General features: G+C 57.5%; 1 protein-coding gene across 2 annotated transcripts; it reads right to left on the bottom strand.

The window, feature by feature from the left end:
• Nucleotides 1-987: 987 nt before the first annotated feature.
• Nucleotides 988-13995, bottom strand: AGTRAP (angiotensin II receptor associated protein). Of its 2 annotated transcripts, none has more exons than XM_025912423.2 (5): nucleotides 13843-13995; nucleotides 5922-5956; nucleotides 4113-4218; nucleotides 3046-3220; nucleotides 988-1673 (listed from the first exon to the last, which is right to left on the bottom strand). In XM_025912423.2, the coding sequence occupies exons 1-5, from the start codon at nucleotides 13867-13869 to the stop codon at nucleotides 1558-1560; spliced, it is 459 nt and encodes a 152-aa protein (XP_025768208.1). In that variant the 5' UTR covers nucleotides 13870-13995; the 3' UTR covers nucleotides 988-1557. The 2 variants fall into 2 exon arrangements, with proteins under 2 accessions (XP_025768208.1, XP_025768207.1); XM_025912422.2 differs by having other exon boundaries at nucleotides 3025-3220; nucleotides 13843-13994.
• Between the last annotated feature and the right edge of the window lie 678 nt (nucleotides 13996-14673).

The following is a 14673-nucleotide window of genomic DNA, read 5'->3' as shown; positions in this document are numbered from 1 at the left end:
TGGTCTGGTTTATTCATTTGAACTGCTGAACCATAGCCACAGGATGAATACAGCACGGATCATCTATCCACCCCCTTCTGATGGTGAAGCTAGTTCCAGGTTTCTTACAGCTGCAGCCACTCACCAACCCTTGGTCCAGAGCACAGGTTCGGTCCCAGAGGTTCCTTTCGGAGCTCCTGCCTCCTGACAGCGGACTCCTAATGTCTATTCCCTGAGAGCGGGCACCAGAGTTCAGCCCTGCAGCCCCAGGCACTTGCAGCAGCAGGCACTAAGCCCCTTAGGACAGACGGACACAGGAGGATGGTGGGGTTGTGCACTAGGCTTTGATCTCTTTGTGCTGGGGACGATCCAGGACGGCCTGGGGAAGTCCGGGCCCATGAGGCCCGGAGACCAACACTCAGCCCAGTCGGAGTGGAGCGGGACCCTGGCCACGGGACGCTTGGGGCTTCTGGACAGGTGTTGGTCCTGCTCCGCCCTCACACCAAGACCCAGGGTCTGCCAGGGAGATGTCACCCTTTGCCTACTGACCCCACATCATCACAGGCTCAAGGAGCAGCCCACCAACGCTGTTACTTCGGGAACTTTCCAAGGGCCAGGCACTGCACTCTTTGGGTGTGGCATCACCCTCCGGGCGGGCATTAGCCCTTTCCAGAAGACACTGAGGTCAGAGACGCTAAGTTGCTCAAAGGCACATAGCCAGGAAGTGGCAGAGAGGGATTCAAACCAACACCCGAGTCATCTGATTCAGAGACACAAATGCCCGTCTGCCACACCAAAGAGGGCCCTCCTCTGCCCAGGCCCTGGCGAGGCCAGAGCTGGGTGCACGGCAGGCCCAGCTGGTCGTGAACCCAGGCTTCCTCCCGCCATGACAGAACTGGCAACTAAGCCCAGTTTCCCTGGGGATTCAAAGGAGAAATCTTCTCAGGAATGACAGGTCCCGGACCCAGCCCGGCTGGGAGATTAAACGTGGCTCAAAACACACCCAGCTACAGATTCCCCAAACTTTTAATGCCGTGGCTCTGGGAAGGGCAGCTGGAGGCTGCAGAGGGTCTCAGGTGCTGCCGACACCCCTCCGTCTCCGGCCCCAAGGTCCCCAAGCACCGAGTGACCAGGCAGCGAGAAGCCCAGGGACCTCACTGCCATGCCGCACTGCTCCTGGGACTGAGGGCTGAGCACCACCTAAAGCTCTCAGAGCTTCTGCGGGTGGGGTCAACAAACTGTGGGTAAGGCCTGGCCCAGGCGGAGCTCGGCCTGCGGCTGCACGGGCGCGTGAGGAGAGACCAGGTTCCCAGCTTTACTGGCACGGGCCAGTGAGCTACCCTGGAGGGAGAGGAGGTCTCAGGGAGTCTGGGACAGGTATGCATGGGGCTCCTGGCCACTCAGGGCACCTGATTCAGGCAACCCCTGAGATGAGGAACAGGAGAACACAGTCTAAGGTGGGCGGGGCGGGGGGCATCTAGAACACCATCCGAGGCGCAAGGAAGGTGGTGCAGCCTGAGCCGCCTCCACGGTCTGTCATACTGGCCCCAGGCTGGGGCCCGGCAAAGCAGCCTGGCTTCAGTACCCTTGCGGGGCGTGACCCCTGCTCTCCGAGCCACCGAAAGGGTCTGCGGGCGCCTCTGGTGAGTCAATCGTCTGGTAGTCGCTGCGCTCCTGTGACGGTCCGAGGAAACCTAGGGGCGGGGGGACATGGGGGTAGGGGAGAAAAAATGAAGGGTGAGGACTCAAGATGTTCTACCCACCCACCCCCATCAGGAGGGCCCTGGGACAGGGATGGCGAGAGCACCGCCCCCAAGCTATTGGCACGTGTGCAGCCAATCCTCCCATATCCCTACAGAGCAGGCATCTTGTCGCCCCCACTTTACAGACGGGAAAACTGAGGGTCAAAGAGGTGGACTGACTTGCCTGCGAGCAGGGAGCTTGAAGCTGGGGACACTAAGAGTCAAGCCAAGGCAGCACGAGTGCTCTCGCCCACCACGCTCGGCCCCGCACAGCGCACGCTTAGCAACTCAAGGAGAGGGTGCCCAGCCCTGGGCCCACAGGCTCCTCTCCGAGGCACAGGGGACACCATGTTACTGTGTCCAGAAGGCCCAGAGCTGGCACAGCCACAGAGCCCAGAGCGCTGGGCTGGGGGTGCCAGGTAGGTGAGAGGGTGGGAGGTGCCCATGCCCTCACTCCCATCCCTGCCCTGCACATCTGTCCCGTGATCTGGAGCAGGTCCCAAGGGCTAAGGGCGCCAGCTCCTTCATGCGTCCAAGGGGAGGAACGTTACTGGCTCCCCGCAACCCCCCGGCAGTGCTGAGGTCAGCCAGGGGGAGGCCACAGGCCACCCCTGCCCTGGCCCGGCTGCTCCCCTGGGCGGGTCATGGGCCCCTCTGGGCCTCTCTTCTCCAGACGGAACGGGGCAAGACTGCCCCCCAGCATCTCCCTACTTGTCTGAGATGAGATGTCAGAGAGAACAGGAGAACGGCCTGGCCACCATGAGAGGGGTACAGCTCAAAGACGGTGTTGGAGGGGTGGCTGTGGGCCGGGCCGGGAGCGGGGTGACACAGATGTCAGCAGGGAGAGCACCTGGGGCTCAGCCGAGGCTCCCGCGGCCCATGCCATGCTTGGCCACCCAGACCCCACAGGGCGGGAGGGGAGGCTCCAGGCTGCTAGCGCCCAGAGCTGCCTCGGAACCGGGGCACACCCGGCTGTATCCGTGCTCGGGCTAAGAGGGGGGTCCGGTCGCCACCCCCAACTCTGCCCGCGGCCTGATGCCGGAGAAAGCTCCCAGCAGGCTGGGATGGGAGCACAGGGCCGGCGCAGCAGAAGCCGGAGCTTGTACGCCTCCTGGCCTGGGGTTCAGCGTCCACGCCACGCTCCTCCCTGCACCTTGAGCCTTGGTCCCCAGGGCAAGGACGGCCCACTCGGGCAGGGGCTGTGGGCCAGGCTAGACAGAGTCAGGGGAGACGAGGAAGGCGCTGCCGGCACCTGGGCCAGGGACAGGGCAGTCAGGGAGCTGGCCGCAGGTGGTGGCCTCACCAATACGGAGCAGGAGCTCACCCCCGCGCTCCCGGTACATGTGGTAGACGAAGCAGCAGGACAAGGGCTTGAGGAGCAGGCTGAGGATGGCCATGCCAGCACCAAAGCGCTCCGTGTCCGAGAAGCCGGTCCGCTGGTAGAAGATGCTGATGTGGACGATGTCCAGGAAGATGGTGGCCGCCAAGCCACCCAGAAACTGCAAGACAGGCCAGGCACAGGGCCCGTGGTGACCACGTGTCACCAGGGCTTAAGAGCGCGCCGACGCCCTATCATGCCCTCATGCCCCCCCCCCCCATATACCAGACCGGAAGCTCTGTCTGTGCCCTCCTGTGTCCTTAGGCTTTGCTGCAAAACACATCAGCAAGCAGGCAGGACCCTGTGGATGAGGCGCCTGCCCGAGGACTGCAGCACCGAGCGCGGGGACGTGGGGACGTGGGGACCCGGTCCGGACCTAGCCTGTGGCTCCACCAGAGCCCCACCCCCCACCACTGCCCCTGTTGCCCTTGAGGCCATGATGGGGCACGAGACTTGGCTCCAGAACCTCCAAGACAGAGGTCCCTTGGAGTTCGCCCAATCTGTCTCCAGCACCAGGGAAGCCCTTCCTCGGTCATCCTGACGGGCCGGTGCTGGAGCGCCCACCGCCCGCCGGGCGTAGCGGTTGTCCATGACAGAGCTCAGCAGGGCTGTGTCCACCCTGAACTCGTAAGTACAGGAGCTCCCTCTCCGTGGGTCTCCAGCCACATCCCTCCCCACCAGAACCTAGAGGCGGGTTACGGGAAAGGGGTCCAGTGCCATCGAGGAGCGGCCGCTCTGGGGTGCCTGGGGGGACCCCACCCGTGCCACTCTCTCGGGGAAGGCCCTGAGCAGACTCGGGGCGCTCCGGGCCCGGCAGGCCGAGAAGCAGGCCAGGCTAGTGAAGACACACGTGGGCTGGTAGCCTGGGTGGGCTTATTCACAAGGCTTTAGAGAATGGAAAACGGGGGCACGAGGAGGAGAGAGAGGACCGGGATGGGTGAGGGGGAGACCGGGGAGGGGGGGGGGCCACGACCACCCTGAAGCCAGTCCTCTCGCTGCGTCCCCCGCCTCACCAGGCTTATGGCGTCGATGGAGTCCCTCTGAGCAACGGCCCACACGCCCAAGGCCAGGATGGTGAAGTTTGCCCAGGGATAGGGGCCCTCGAACGCTATGCAGCCCCTGTGGGAAGAGGCACCGGAGTCACATGAGGTGACCGCCCCCCAGGTGCCCGCCCCCTCCCGCTCCCGGGCCTCAGGGACCTCTGACGTGCCGTCTGCCCGGCTCCAGGGCACCTCCCCTGCCCTGGAAACGTCAGCAAGCAAATCCCCTTGGCTTCACTTCCCAAAGGGACCCCGAATCCGGCCATATCCCTCCAGCTCCAAAACACCATCCTCCCCTGGATACATCCACGGATTGATCTCTGTGGCCTCTGCCCACCGGTCTCTCACTTCCATCCCTGCCCTTCCAGGGGCGACGATGTCGCTCTCCTGCTAAGAATTCTCCAGCAGTTTCCCGTCCCACTTGCAGTGAAATACAGACCCTTCCCGTGGCCTAAGGAGCCCTGTGGGATCCGGCCCGTGACACAGACTCTCTTACGGCCCAGCCACTGCCCGTGCTGTGTCCTCTACCCTGAACACTTGGCCCTGTTGTGTTACTTTAGTCTCAGCCCAAACGTTACCTCTGAGACTCTTTCCCCGACCACCACCTTGTCACTTTCTAACACAACACCCGCCCGTACCTTCTGTTCTGGGGGATCGTTACCAACTCCCGGCGGATGCGTTTACGACTTGTCAACCCAATGACGCTATTAGCACCGAGGCCCTGCTAGCGACTAGCACAGTTCTAGGTGCTTTAAAGGAACTCACTTATGTGCATTTATGTTCGCAACTCTAGAAAGGGAGCACAAATACCGGCCTCGTTTTTAAAAACGAGGAAGGTGAGGCACAGAGAGATCAGGTAACGTGCCCAGGCCACACGGCTTCTAAGTGGGGGAGCTGGGATTTGAACTCCAACAGCCTTAGCCCTTTTCCAGAAGACACTGGAAGACACCGCCATTGACGCAGGCAGTGTACCTTGAAGTCTGCAAAACGCACACAGAGGCTCAACTGTTTCCAGTCCTGGTTTGGCAGAGAAATCTCCCCAGCAGCTCAACCGTCATTTCATTAGGCGGCAATAATGAAAATCAGCCCTGCAATCCTCGAGCCTCCCTTTGTGGCCCCAGGAAGTGTGGGATGAGCACTGCCCCGCCTCTCCCCCACAGCTCCTGAGGAGTGTGCCATCCATATACCCATTTGACAGATGGAAACCAAGGCCCCAAGAGGTGGGTGGGCCACTTGCCTAAGGTAACCCGGCTGGACGCTGGCTGAGCCAGGACCTGCCCGGGTCCATCTAAATCCTGAATCTGCCATCATAGAAGAGTGAGGGTCTGCCCCTAAGCAAGTGACCACCCTGCGTCTCTCAGCTCATAGAATATCTACTTGCTGAGCCACTGAGCTAAGCCACAGAAGGCGCTCAGCCCAGCGGCTGGCCCCGAGACACCCTCAATAAATGTTAGCGGTTATGACAGTTTCTAAAGCTACGCTTTCACCTTCCAATGACCTTACAAGGTAAGGAGGGGTGTCGGTAATACCGTCATTTGGCAGGTGAGAAAATGATTCAGGGGGTCTAAGTTTCCTCTGGAAACTGCCTGCCCCTCACACATTCTTGGGACGTGGGGAGCTTGCTGAGGACGTTCTTGGCAGAGGTGCTATTTGGCTTTGGAACTGGCCAGGAGACCCGCGGACAAGACCCAAGTGACACACGGACAAGACCCTGGCGGTATGTGCACCCAGATCCCGGGAGACAGGTGGACACAGAGCCGGGACACCTGTGGAGTCACTCACCAGGTCGTCAGCAGCCAGTGAACCAGGAGGATCGTCTGCGGCACGAAATAGGGGAGAGGGAAAGAAAAGATCTATGAATGTGACCACCAGATGGCAGGGGCGTGGGGGGGGGGGGGGCGCGGCGGAGCTTTTGCAGCCAGAAAACACGGGACGCAAGCCCCTGTCTAGCACCTAAGAGGGCTTCGCAAATACAGGAGGGGAAGAACAGGGGGAGGGGTGGGGGTGGGGAGGCAGGCCTTGAGGGTCTCGGCAAGGAACGTGGATTTCATCCTCAGTGCATGGAGGGGACACCACCAAAGGCTTTTCTGCAACGAAGTAACCTGGTATGGTTTAAGAAAAAAAAAAAAAAATCCCTCTGGCTTCTTTTCTAAATGTCTACACTATTCCACCCCTCTTATCTCCCCAGATGTCCTTAAAATCACAGCCCCCATTACCGGAACTGGTCTCTACTCCTGGTAATCAAAAGGGCCCTGCTTGGAAAGCAGACGGAGGAGGGAGCAGATGCTATGGGGAGGGCAGGGCGGCTGTGAGCTGGCGTTTCCGAAGGAGGGCACTCGGTGCCAAGGGGTAAGCAGGGACCCGCCAGGCAAAGGGGAGGAGAGAAAGGTGTTCTGAGCTGGCGCGTGACAACAGGAACGGGGAGGCAGGAAGCGGAAGAGGGGGTGGCGCTGAACCCATGGGGGGCCAGGAGCCCCGAGTCAGGAGCTTCAGTGGGGTCCCAGTGGTGGATGGGGGACCCTGAAGGAGTTACTCAAGGGATTGGTGGGGATCAAGCTGGGAGGGGGAAATGCCGAGAGCATGGGGAGGGGATAGCATGCCTGCCGGCCTGGAGAGCGGAGAGCCAGGGCAGGCACAGCAAGGGTGTATAGTGAACCGCCCCGGCTTCTGGACTGGTGAAAGGGCAGAAGTGGGGGTTGCCACCTGCAAGAAAGAACCCTGGCTAGGGAGGGAGAAGCCCCTCAAGAGGAGTTACCACTTACCGTGCACATACTCTGTGCCAAAAGCCTTACACAACCTCCTTGGGGCCTCAGAACAGCCTCTGGAACAGACACTAAGCTCATTCCCATTTTGGGGGGCCTGGCTAGCTCAGTTGGGGGAGCATTCAGCTCTCGATCTCTGGGTCATGAGTTCAAGCCCACGTTGCGTGGGTAGCGATTACTTCAAAAAATAAAATAAAAGATCATTCCCATTTTACAGATGGGAAAACTAGTCTCCGAGGAATATCAAGTCAATCTGGATTCCATAGATGGCAAGTGGTAAAACCAGAGTTCGATTGTAAGTGTGCCTCCGGGGCACCCAACTTTGCAGCGGGGGCCCGGGCTTTCAGCGGAGAAAAGCCATTTGAACTTTCGACAAATGTGGACATTTTCTGCACATGGGGGAGGTGAAATCCAGAGCAGATGGCTGGGATGTTCCGCCTTCACCCCTCGTGCCCAGTGCGAGTGAACCAAAAAAGCTTTGGTGCCATGGCCCAAAAGCTCAACAGACTAGGAGAAGAGTTCTGTAGGGACTGATGCTCCTGACTTTACGGAGGTCCCAAGACTCTGAAAAAACCAAGTCTGTACAGTATGGAAGGCTGGCGCCAGAAGGAATCTTCGCGGGGCACCTGGCTGGCTCAGTCGTTAGAGCATCTGACTCTTGACCTCAGGGCTTGGAGTTCGAGCCCCACGTTGGGTGTAGAGATTACTTAAATAAATAAAACTTAAAAAAAAAAAAAAGGAATCTTCATGACTGGCTACCTTTGTTTACTACCGAGCGCTTCCTAAGTGTCAGACCCCCATACTAGGTACTTTCTATACACGAACGCACCTCATTCTTACAGTCCGTGGAGGTGCCATTTACAGTTGAGAAAACTGAGGCTCAGAGGTAAGTCAGTGGCAGAGCCACTCAACAGATTCAAATCTGACCATTAGCCCAGTGTTGTCTGACTGCCAGGCCTCTCTGGGCCTGGGCAGATGTGCTCTTCCCGTTACAAAGATGGGGAAACTGAGGCAGAGAAGTCTTAGTCTGCCACGGGTTTGTTAAAATGTTTTTTGTAATGTTTGCTTATTTTTGAGAGACAGAGCGTGAGCGGGGGAGGGGCAGAGAGAGAGGGAGACACAGAATCCGAAGCAGGCTCCGGGCTCTGAGCTGTCAGCACAGCGGGCACGCAGGGCTCGAACTCACAGGCCATGAGATCATGACCTGAGCTGAAGTCAATGCTTAACTGACTGAGCCACCCAGGCACCCTTTCCTTTTATTTATTTTTTTAATGTTTATTTACTTTGAGAGGGGGGAGGGGCAGAGAGAGAGAGAATCCCAAGCAGGGTCCGTGCTGTGAGTGCAGAGCCTGACACGGGGCATAGAGTAGGGGAACATGAGAAAATAGAGGATCTCATGAACCATGAGGTCACGACCTGAGCTGAAATCCAGAGTCAGATGCTTAACCGACTGAGCCACGCGGGTACCCCTGCCATAGGTTTGTTTTTTTTTTTCCCCCAGAGGCTTAAGAGATGCAATCTCATGGTCCTACTTTTCTCAGGCATTTATACTTTAACCCGGCATCCCTGGCACCTGCTAGGCACCCGCCCTGGGGACTCAGCGGTGAGCAAAGGAGATGTGGTGCCCTGCTGCCCTTCCAGAACTTTTACATGGTGGAGGACACCTGCTGATCAGATCATCACCTTAGAAAGGAAGGCTCCAGTGAGAACCTCTTCCAGAAGGAGGGTGATAGCAAGGGAACCGGAGACCCATTCTACAGCCGGGTGGGGTGGGACCGTGGGGTGGTTCTGAGGGAGTGACTTTAAAACAAATTTTTTTTATGTTTATTTAGTTTTGAGAGAGAGAGAGAGAGCACGAGCAGGGAAGGGGCAGAGCGAGAAGGGAGACACAGAATCCGAAACAGGCTCCAGGCCCCGAGGTGTCAGCCCAGAGCCAACACGGGGCTCGAACTCGCGAACTGCAAGATCATGACCTGAGCCAAAGTCGGAAGCTCAACCCACTGGGCCACCCAGGTGCCCCGGGAGTGACTTTTAAGCAGGGGATTAACTAGGGGCAAAGATCAAAGAAGAGCCTTTCAAGCAGAAGGGATGGAGCCTGCAAAGGCTCTGTAGCAGAAGGAAACGTGGAACCTTCTGGAAACTGAAAAGAAGCCAATGCAGTTGGACAGAAGAGGAGAGCAGAGGACGGACAGGAAGCTGGGGGGTGGGCAGGGCTGGGCCCGGGAGGTGTGGGAAAGAATTCTGATCTTTATCTCAAGAGCTAACCACCACCACCCGGTCTGTCTTAACAGGAAACCCTACCCACAAGAGGGGAGAAGTCTTGCCTCGAAGGCCACAGCACGTGACCAGTCGCGAGAGTCCTGGTGTCCGGCTTTTGGACTAAGAGAAGACACTGAGAAAGACAGCACAGGGGAGGCGGCTCACATCACCACCTTCCTCCTGAAAATCAACACCTAAGCCTTCCGCACTCCTGGCTTCTATTCCAGGAACCCTCTTAATTTCCAAGTGCTCTGCTTCCTCCATTCAGACCATGCACACAACGGGCCCTGCAGAGTTCTGCCTGATTAAGGTGAGCTGGATGAGGAGCAGGCCCCCAGGGTGCCCGCCGATGCCCAGGCAAGCCTGTGGGGAAATCGCTCTGTGTCACCTGTGAGATAAAGATTTCTCCTGGAGCCGAAAAGACCTGTAAATCCAGTGAGCGCCTGCCTAACGTCCAAAACTATGCCATCTGTTTGGGGAAGAAAAGAGTGCAACCTGGAAATATTGAGGATCCTTGAAGACACAGGGTGTCCCCGCCATGTGACAGACATCACTTTTGTTTTATAAATACTGAAGAAATTAAGCACCTTTTGATCATGTCTCTTAAGCCCCTGGGAAAAGGAACCCGAAGAAGACTAAGCCTCAGTTTCCTCATCTTTGTAGCGAGAGGACACGCCCACCCAGGCCTAGAGTCCAGGAGAGCTCCAACCAGACACCGAGCCAAATGGGCCCTGCCCTTCCCGACACAGGAGGGAACAGTGACTCATCTCAGCACAAAGAACTGTCTGCCGGCTGTTGGGGAGGTTTCTGGGAACCAAGGGGACACCAGGGATTCTCAGGTACTGCCTGAGAGACTGGGGGATGGGGCGGGGGGGGGGGGGGGCTGGGCTCTGAGAACGTGCCTGGGCAGCCCTTCCTGGCTGGGCAAGAGGACAGAGACCTGAGCTCCTGGACTCTTCATACAGTGCTCGGCACAGGGGGCCTGCCTGGCTCTTCCCCAGGCAGCATCCAATGTGTCAGAAGACTGGGGAGGGGAGGGCCAATGGGCCACGGCAGCCAGGGGTCACAGGATGCTGGACTGGAGACCTGGGTTCTGATCCAGGGGCCAGGTCCCTTTGTGTCTGTGCCCCAGGGTCCTTCTCTCTAATGGAGGCAATACCTATGTCCCCATATGTCCCAGTGGGGTGCCTCAACTGTAGAGAGACAGCGTCTGATAGTTACTGTACGTATCCACAGTCATGCCAAGCACCCCCGTGAACAGGCATCTTGGAACAGCGTCAATAACACAATTCCTGTTACCGATGAGGACCTATCTGCCATGTGTCTACACTGCCCCAAACACTTGGACCACGTCACCCTGCAACTGTATGGGGGAGAGAGTATGAAGGTTCTTTTACTTGTGAAGAAATGGAGGCAGTGAGAGATTAGGTCACTGGCCCAAACTGGAACACTTATAAACAAGAGAGCTCAGATGCCAATCTCCGAATCGGTCTGTCTGGTCTGAGTTTTTCTGCTAATAAAAATGTAATGCCCCAGGGCGCCTGGGTGGCTCAGTCAGTTAAGCGTCCGACCCTGGATTTCGGCTCAGGTCATGATCTCACGGTCCATGAGTTCGAGCCCCACGTTGGGCTCTGTGTTGACAGCTCAGAGCCTGGAACCTGCTTCCGATTCTGTGTCTCCCTCTCTCTCTGACCCTCCCCCGTTCATGCTCTGTCTCTCTGTCTCAAAAATAAACATTAAAAAAAAAAAATGTAATGCTCCACCAACTTCTGGACCACTGGATCCTTCTCTTAGCACCCTAGAAGGTAGGGTTTATTTTTGTCCTCTTTTTACAGTGAGGAAACTGATACTCAGGTTAAGAAACCCGTTCAAGGTCACACAGCTAATAAGTAGCAAAGTCTATGCTACACGGTCGGGATCCGGAGGAGAAAGGGAAGGGTGAATGGAAATGAGGTTTAAGCAGAAGGGAAGGCTAAGGGGAACCCAAGCGGTCACGTGGACCATGACTTAGACCCCTTGTTTGCCACTAGAGGGCCCATGGACAAAAGGGGTTGGGTGTGGGGGAGATTCCTAGACGGGTGGTAGACAGACGTAAGGTCAACCTACAGATCAATGTACGGAATATAGTTCTATTAGTCCTGTGTAAACATTCAGCAGCCTGTTACGTGAGGCAGTAAGACCGCCCAGGGCAGCTAAGGCTGAGGGACCCGCGTCAGGAACGCCACGGCGGGGAGGCAGAGTCGGGCGGTGGTTAACTGCCTGGGCAATGAGGCCAAAGATTTGGATCTGATCCTGGCTCCATGATGTAGAAGCTGTGCGATCTCGGGCAAGTTACCGGATCTCCTGGAACTGCTGTTTGCTCATCTGTGAAGTAGGGACAATAACGCCCGGGTCATAGAATTGTCATGTGGATCTAGCAGCACAGGGAGGTAGAGAGGTACGTGAAACACACAACACAGTGCCTGCCAGGGAGGCAGCCCTCAGCACACGGCCATCCTCGTTACTCCCGTCAGGAAGTCGGCTTCCTAATTTTTAACCTAATGCTGCTATTCCCTGGCCCCTCCTCCCGAAGATCTTTTCTCACAAGACCTCATGGACCCAAGTCTACTCTGTTCTCAGCTTGCCGCAATGTCATTTCTGCAGCTCAGGACTTGCCTCTCGGATGGGGCTCGGTTAGGGGCTGCCGTTTGGGTAAAGGGCCTGTGGCAGCTGTTTCTTTCACCTGTCACCACTGACCACTCTGGCTGGGCTGGGCACAAGCAGGCATCCAACCAGTTGCCAAGGAATGTATGAAATGAGGGGGTGCGGGGCCACAGGGGTGCGTTTTCCCAGCTCCCCGGGGGTCCTGATCTCAGAACATCCCACTTTGGTTCCTCCAGGGAAGGAGTCAACAGCCGGTCTCTATAGGGTGGCCAGATTTAACAACAACAAGACAGAACGCCCAGTGAACTCTGAAGTTTGGTTAATAAACAGTGTGTTAGTATGTCCCGAATATTGCCTAATACTCATGCCTAAAAATTACTCGTTGTTGGTCTGAAATTCAAATTCAGCTGGATGTCCTGTATGCTACCTGGCAAACCTGTCCCCTCAGAGCCTCCTAGTACTTCCTTATCTCTGACTGGTAGCATCGGTGACCTTTGGAAATATGGGGTCTCGTTTCTGCCTAGGGTACAGCCAGCCATGTCACTCTGGGGCACCGAATACCAGGACATACCTGTGGGTGCATTTGGCCTGTTAGGCACACAAAGTTGCTCAAAAACAAAGGAAGCCCCAAAGGCTCCCCCAGTGGATGGAAACCATCAAGGCAGAAGTCAGTCCTAACTGGAGGCCAGGAAAGGACCTGGCTTTGAAGTCTGACCCCAGTTGGTCCAAAGCCTGACTCTGCCACTGAATCCCTGTGGGACCTCGGCAGGTTACTTATCGGACCTGAGCCGAAGTTTGCTCCTCTGTAAAAAGGTGACAGTATCAGCTTTCTCAGAAGGTGGTTGCGATCGAGTTAACAACCTGGCGCCCGGGAATGAGGAGGGTTCCCTGCCCTCTCCATTCCCGCAGCTCTGCCCCTCACCTGATTCTCTCCTAGCAATTATTGTAGGCAAATCTGTCATCAGAGAAAAGGCAGCCGGCACTGACTCACACTGCCCGGAACACAGGGGATGTTGACCCCAACAAACTGCAGCTGCCCTCCTGTAAACCTCTTAGGCTGGAAGCTTCAGGGAGGTAAATGGCATTAAGGAAAACCTGCCCATGTGGAGTCCGAACACAGGCCCCGTCTAACAATCCGCAGACGGATCACGTGTTGTCTTGTAGCCCTCTAGGCGTTAGATTCCTTTGGTGCCGGACGCCACGCGTGCTAAGTGCTTCGTCACTGGGGAGTAAGAGGCCATTCCTGGATACAGCCTCAAGGGGGAGGGCGCCCAGACCCAAAATGGCAGGTTTGGCCCAAGGCTCACACCTTGCTGCCCAGAGCTAAAGGTCCCAGCCTCTCGCTGGCAAACTCAGCCCAGAAGCGGAGGCCACCGGCGGTGGGCGGGGAGAAAATGAAGAAGCCGCTGGCATCTTGAGGAGCTGAGGACACGCCACAGGAAATGAAGACACCCCAGAAAGGCTCTCAGCGTCCTCCTAAGTGTATACGGTGGGGGTTTTCTGCTTTTAAGTAACTTCTCTCGGAGTTCCCGTTTTCTTAAGAAACAGGGACGCTGCACTGATCAACTTTGGAAAAAGCAATCGTCTGCGAATTTCGGCTTTTCTTAACCCGATTAAGCCAACAAAGCAGCAGGGCGGTGCTGGGCGTGCAGGTGAAAGGTCTGCCCCCCTCTCTCTGGGAAAGGGCAGGTGTCCAGCCGCCGAGACCCCCCTCGGGCTCTCAGCGCCCGCCCCCAAGTCCGCCCCTCCCACCCTCTCCGGGGGGAATTCTGGGCTCTTGGGCCGAAGCGATCCTCCCGCCCCCGCCGCCTCCAGCTCCCTCGCGGTCTTCCCTGCAGGCCCTTCCCTGGATCCCTTTCCTTTTCCGGTCTGCGCATCTCCTTCCCGGCTCGGCTCCACGCACTCTTTCTCCCTACTACCCCTCTTGCCCCAAGCTCTTGATCCCCTCACCTCTAAAAATCTTTCTTGGAAAAAAAAGCAAACGCCCGACACACTCTGGAGGGCCCGCCCCGCCCGCGCCCCGCCCTGCCCGTCGCCACCTTCAAGTTCACGGTAGGCAGCTCCATCCCGAGCTAGGCGGAGGGCACCTGCGCCGCGGCCGCGGGGGCTCCTGGGCTCCGACTCCGGGCGCAAACTTGCCTCGCCCCGCCCCGCCCCGCTTCGGCCACTCCACCTCCAGAGCCGCTCCGGGCCACGTGAGGCGGGCCACGTGATCGCTGCCCCGTTGCTAGGAGACGGCGTCGGGCGGCGCCCGCCCTCCTCCGGGTTTCCAGCTCCGGCCGCCTCCGAGGCAGTTCCCGCAGGCGGTTGGAGAACGCTGGGATGTGTGTCGCCAAGGGCGCAGTATCTCGCCTGGTTAGTAACCTGACAGGTGGATCGAGGGGACCACCTGCAGCTGAAGAATTGGGGGGAACGTCCAGGTGCCCACAGCTTGTGTCTCGTCTCGTCCCTGCGGGTACCCTCCTCCTTGCTTCCTGGCGTCAAAGTGGAGACACTGACAATACCTACCTCATAGGATCCTGGTGAGGTTAAATGAACTGATTCCTGTCGATAATGAAAAAATTCTGACACTTGCTGGACCGGTAAGGAAGACTGTTGCCGTAGGGGTATTGCAATGGGGAAGCCTGAGGAAGCTCACCTCCCAGGACAGCAAGGACAGGCGCAGAGGGAGGGTCAGTGGATGGAAAATACCGAGAACAGACATCAAGGGTAGGGAGATTCTTGCTAAACTGACCCAACAGGATTCTTGCTAAAGGCAGGCGAGGACACCAAAGGTGGGGGATAGGGAACTTGATCAGATAAGGAGGGTGATCAGATATCAAGGGTGGGGAGAGTCTCACTAAATTGATTTAGCAGGGTTCTTAGGGCTT

This window comes from Puma concolor, chromosome C1 (genome assembly GCF_028749965.1).
Source record: "Puma concolor isolate L17-30 chromosome C1, mPumCon1.1.hap2, whole genome shotgun sequence".
Classification (NCBI taxonomy): Eukaryota; Metazoa; Chordata; class Mammalia; order Carnivora; family Felidae; genus Puma; species Puma concolor.
The sequence above is the reverse complement of the archived record's forward strand: the minus strand, read 5'-3'. Positions and strand labels throughout refer to the sequence as shown.

Excerpts from the sequence above, each read along its gene's own strand:
- AGTRAP (XM_025912422.2), bottom strand. The coding sequence starts at position 13,869 with ATGGAGCTGCCTACCGTGAACTTGAAG. Across the intron at positions 5,957-13,842 it reads TGCCTACCGTGAACTTGAAG|ACGATCCTCCTGGTTCACTG; the intron begins GTGGCGACGGGC and ends TTCGTGCCGCAG. Across the intron at positions 4,219-5,921 it reads CACTGGCTGCTGACGACCTG|GGGCTGCATAGCGTTCGAGG; the intron begins GTGAGTGACTCC and ends CTCTTCCCACAG.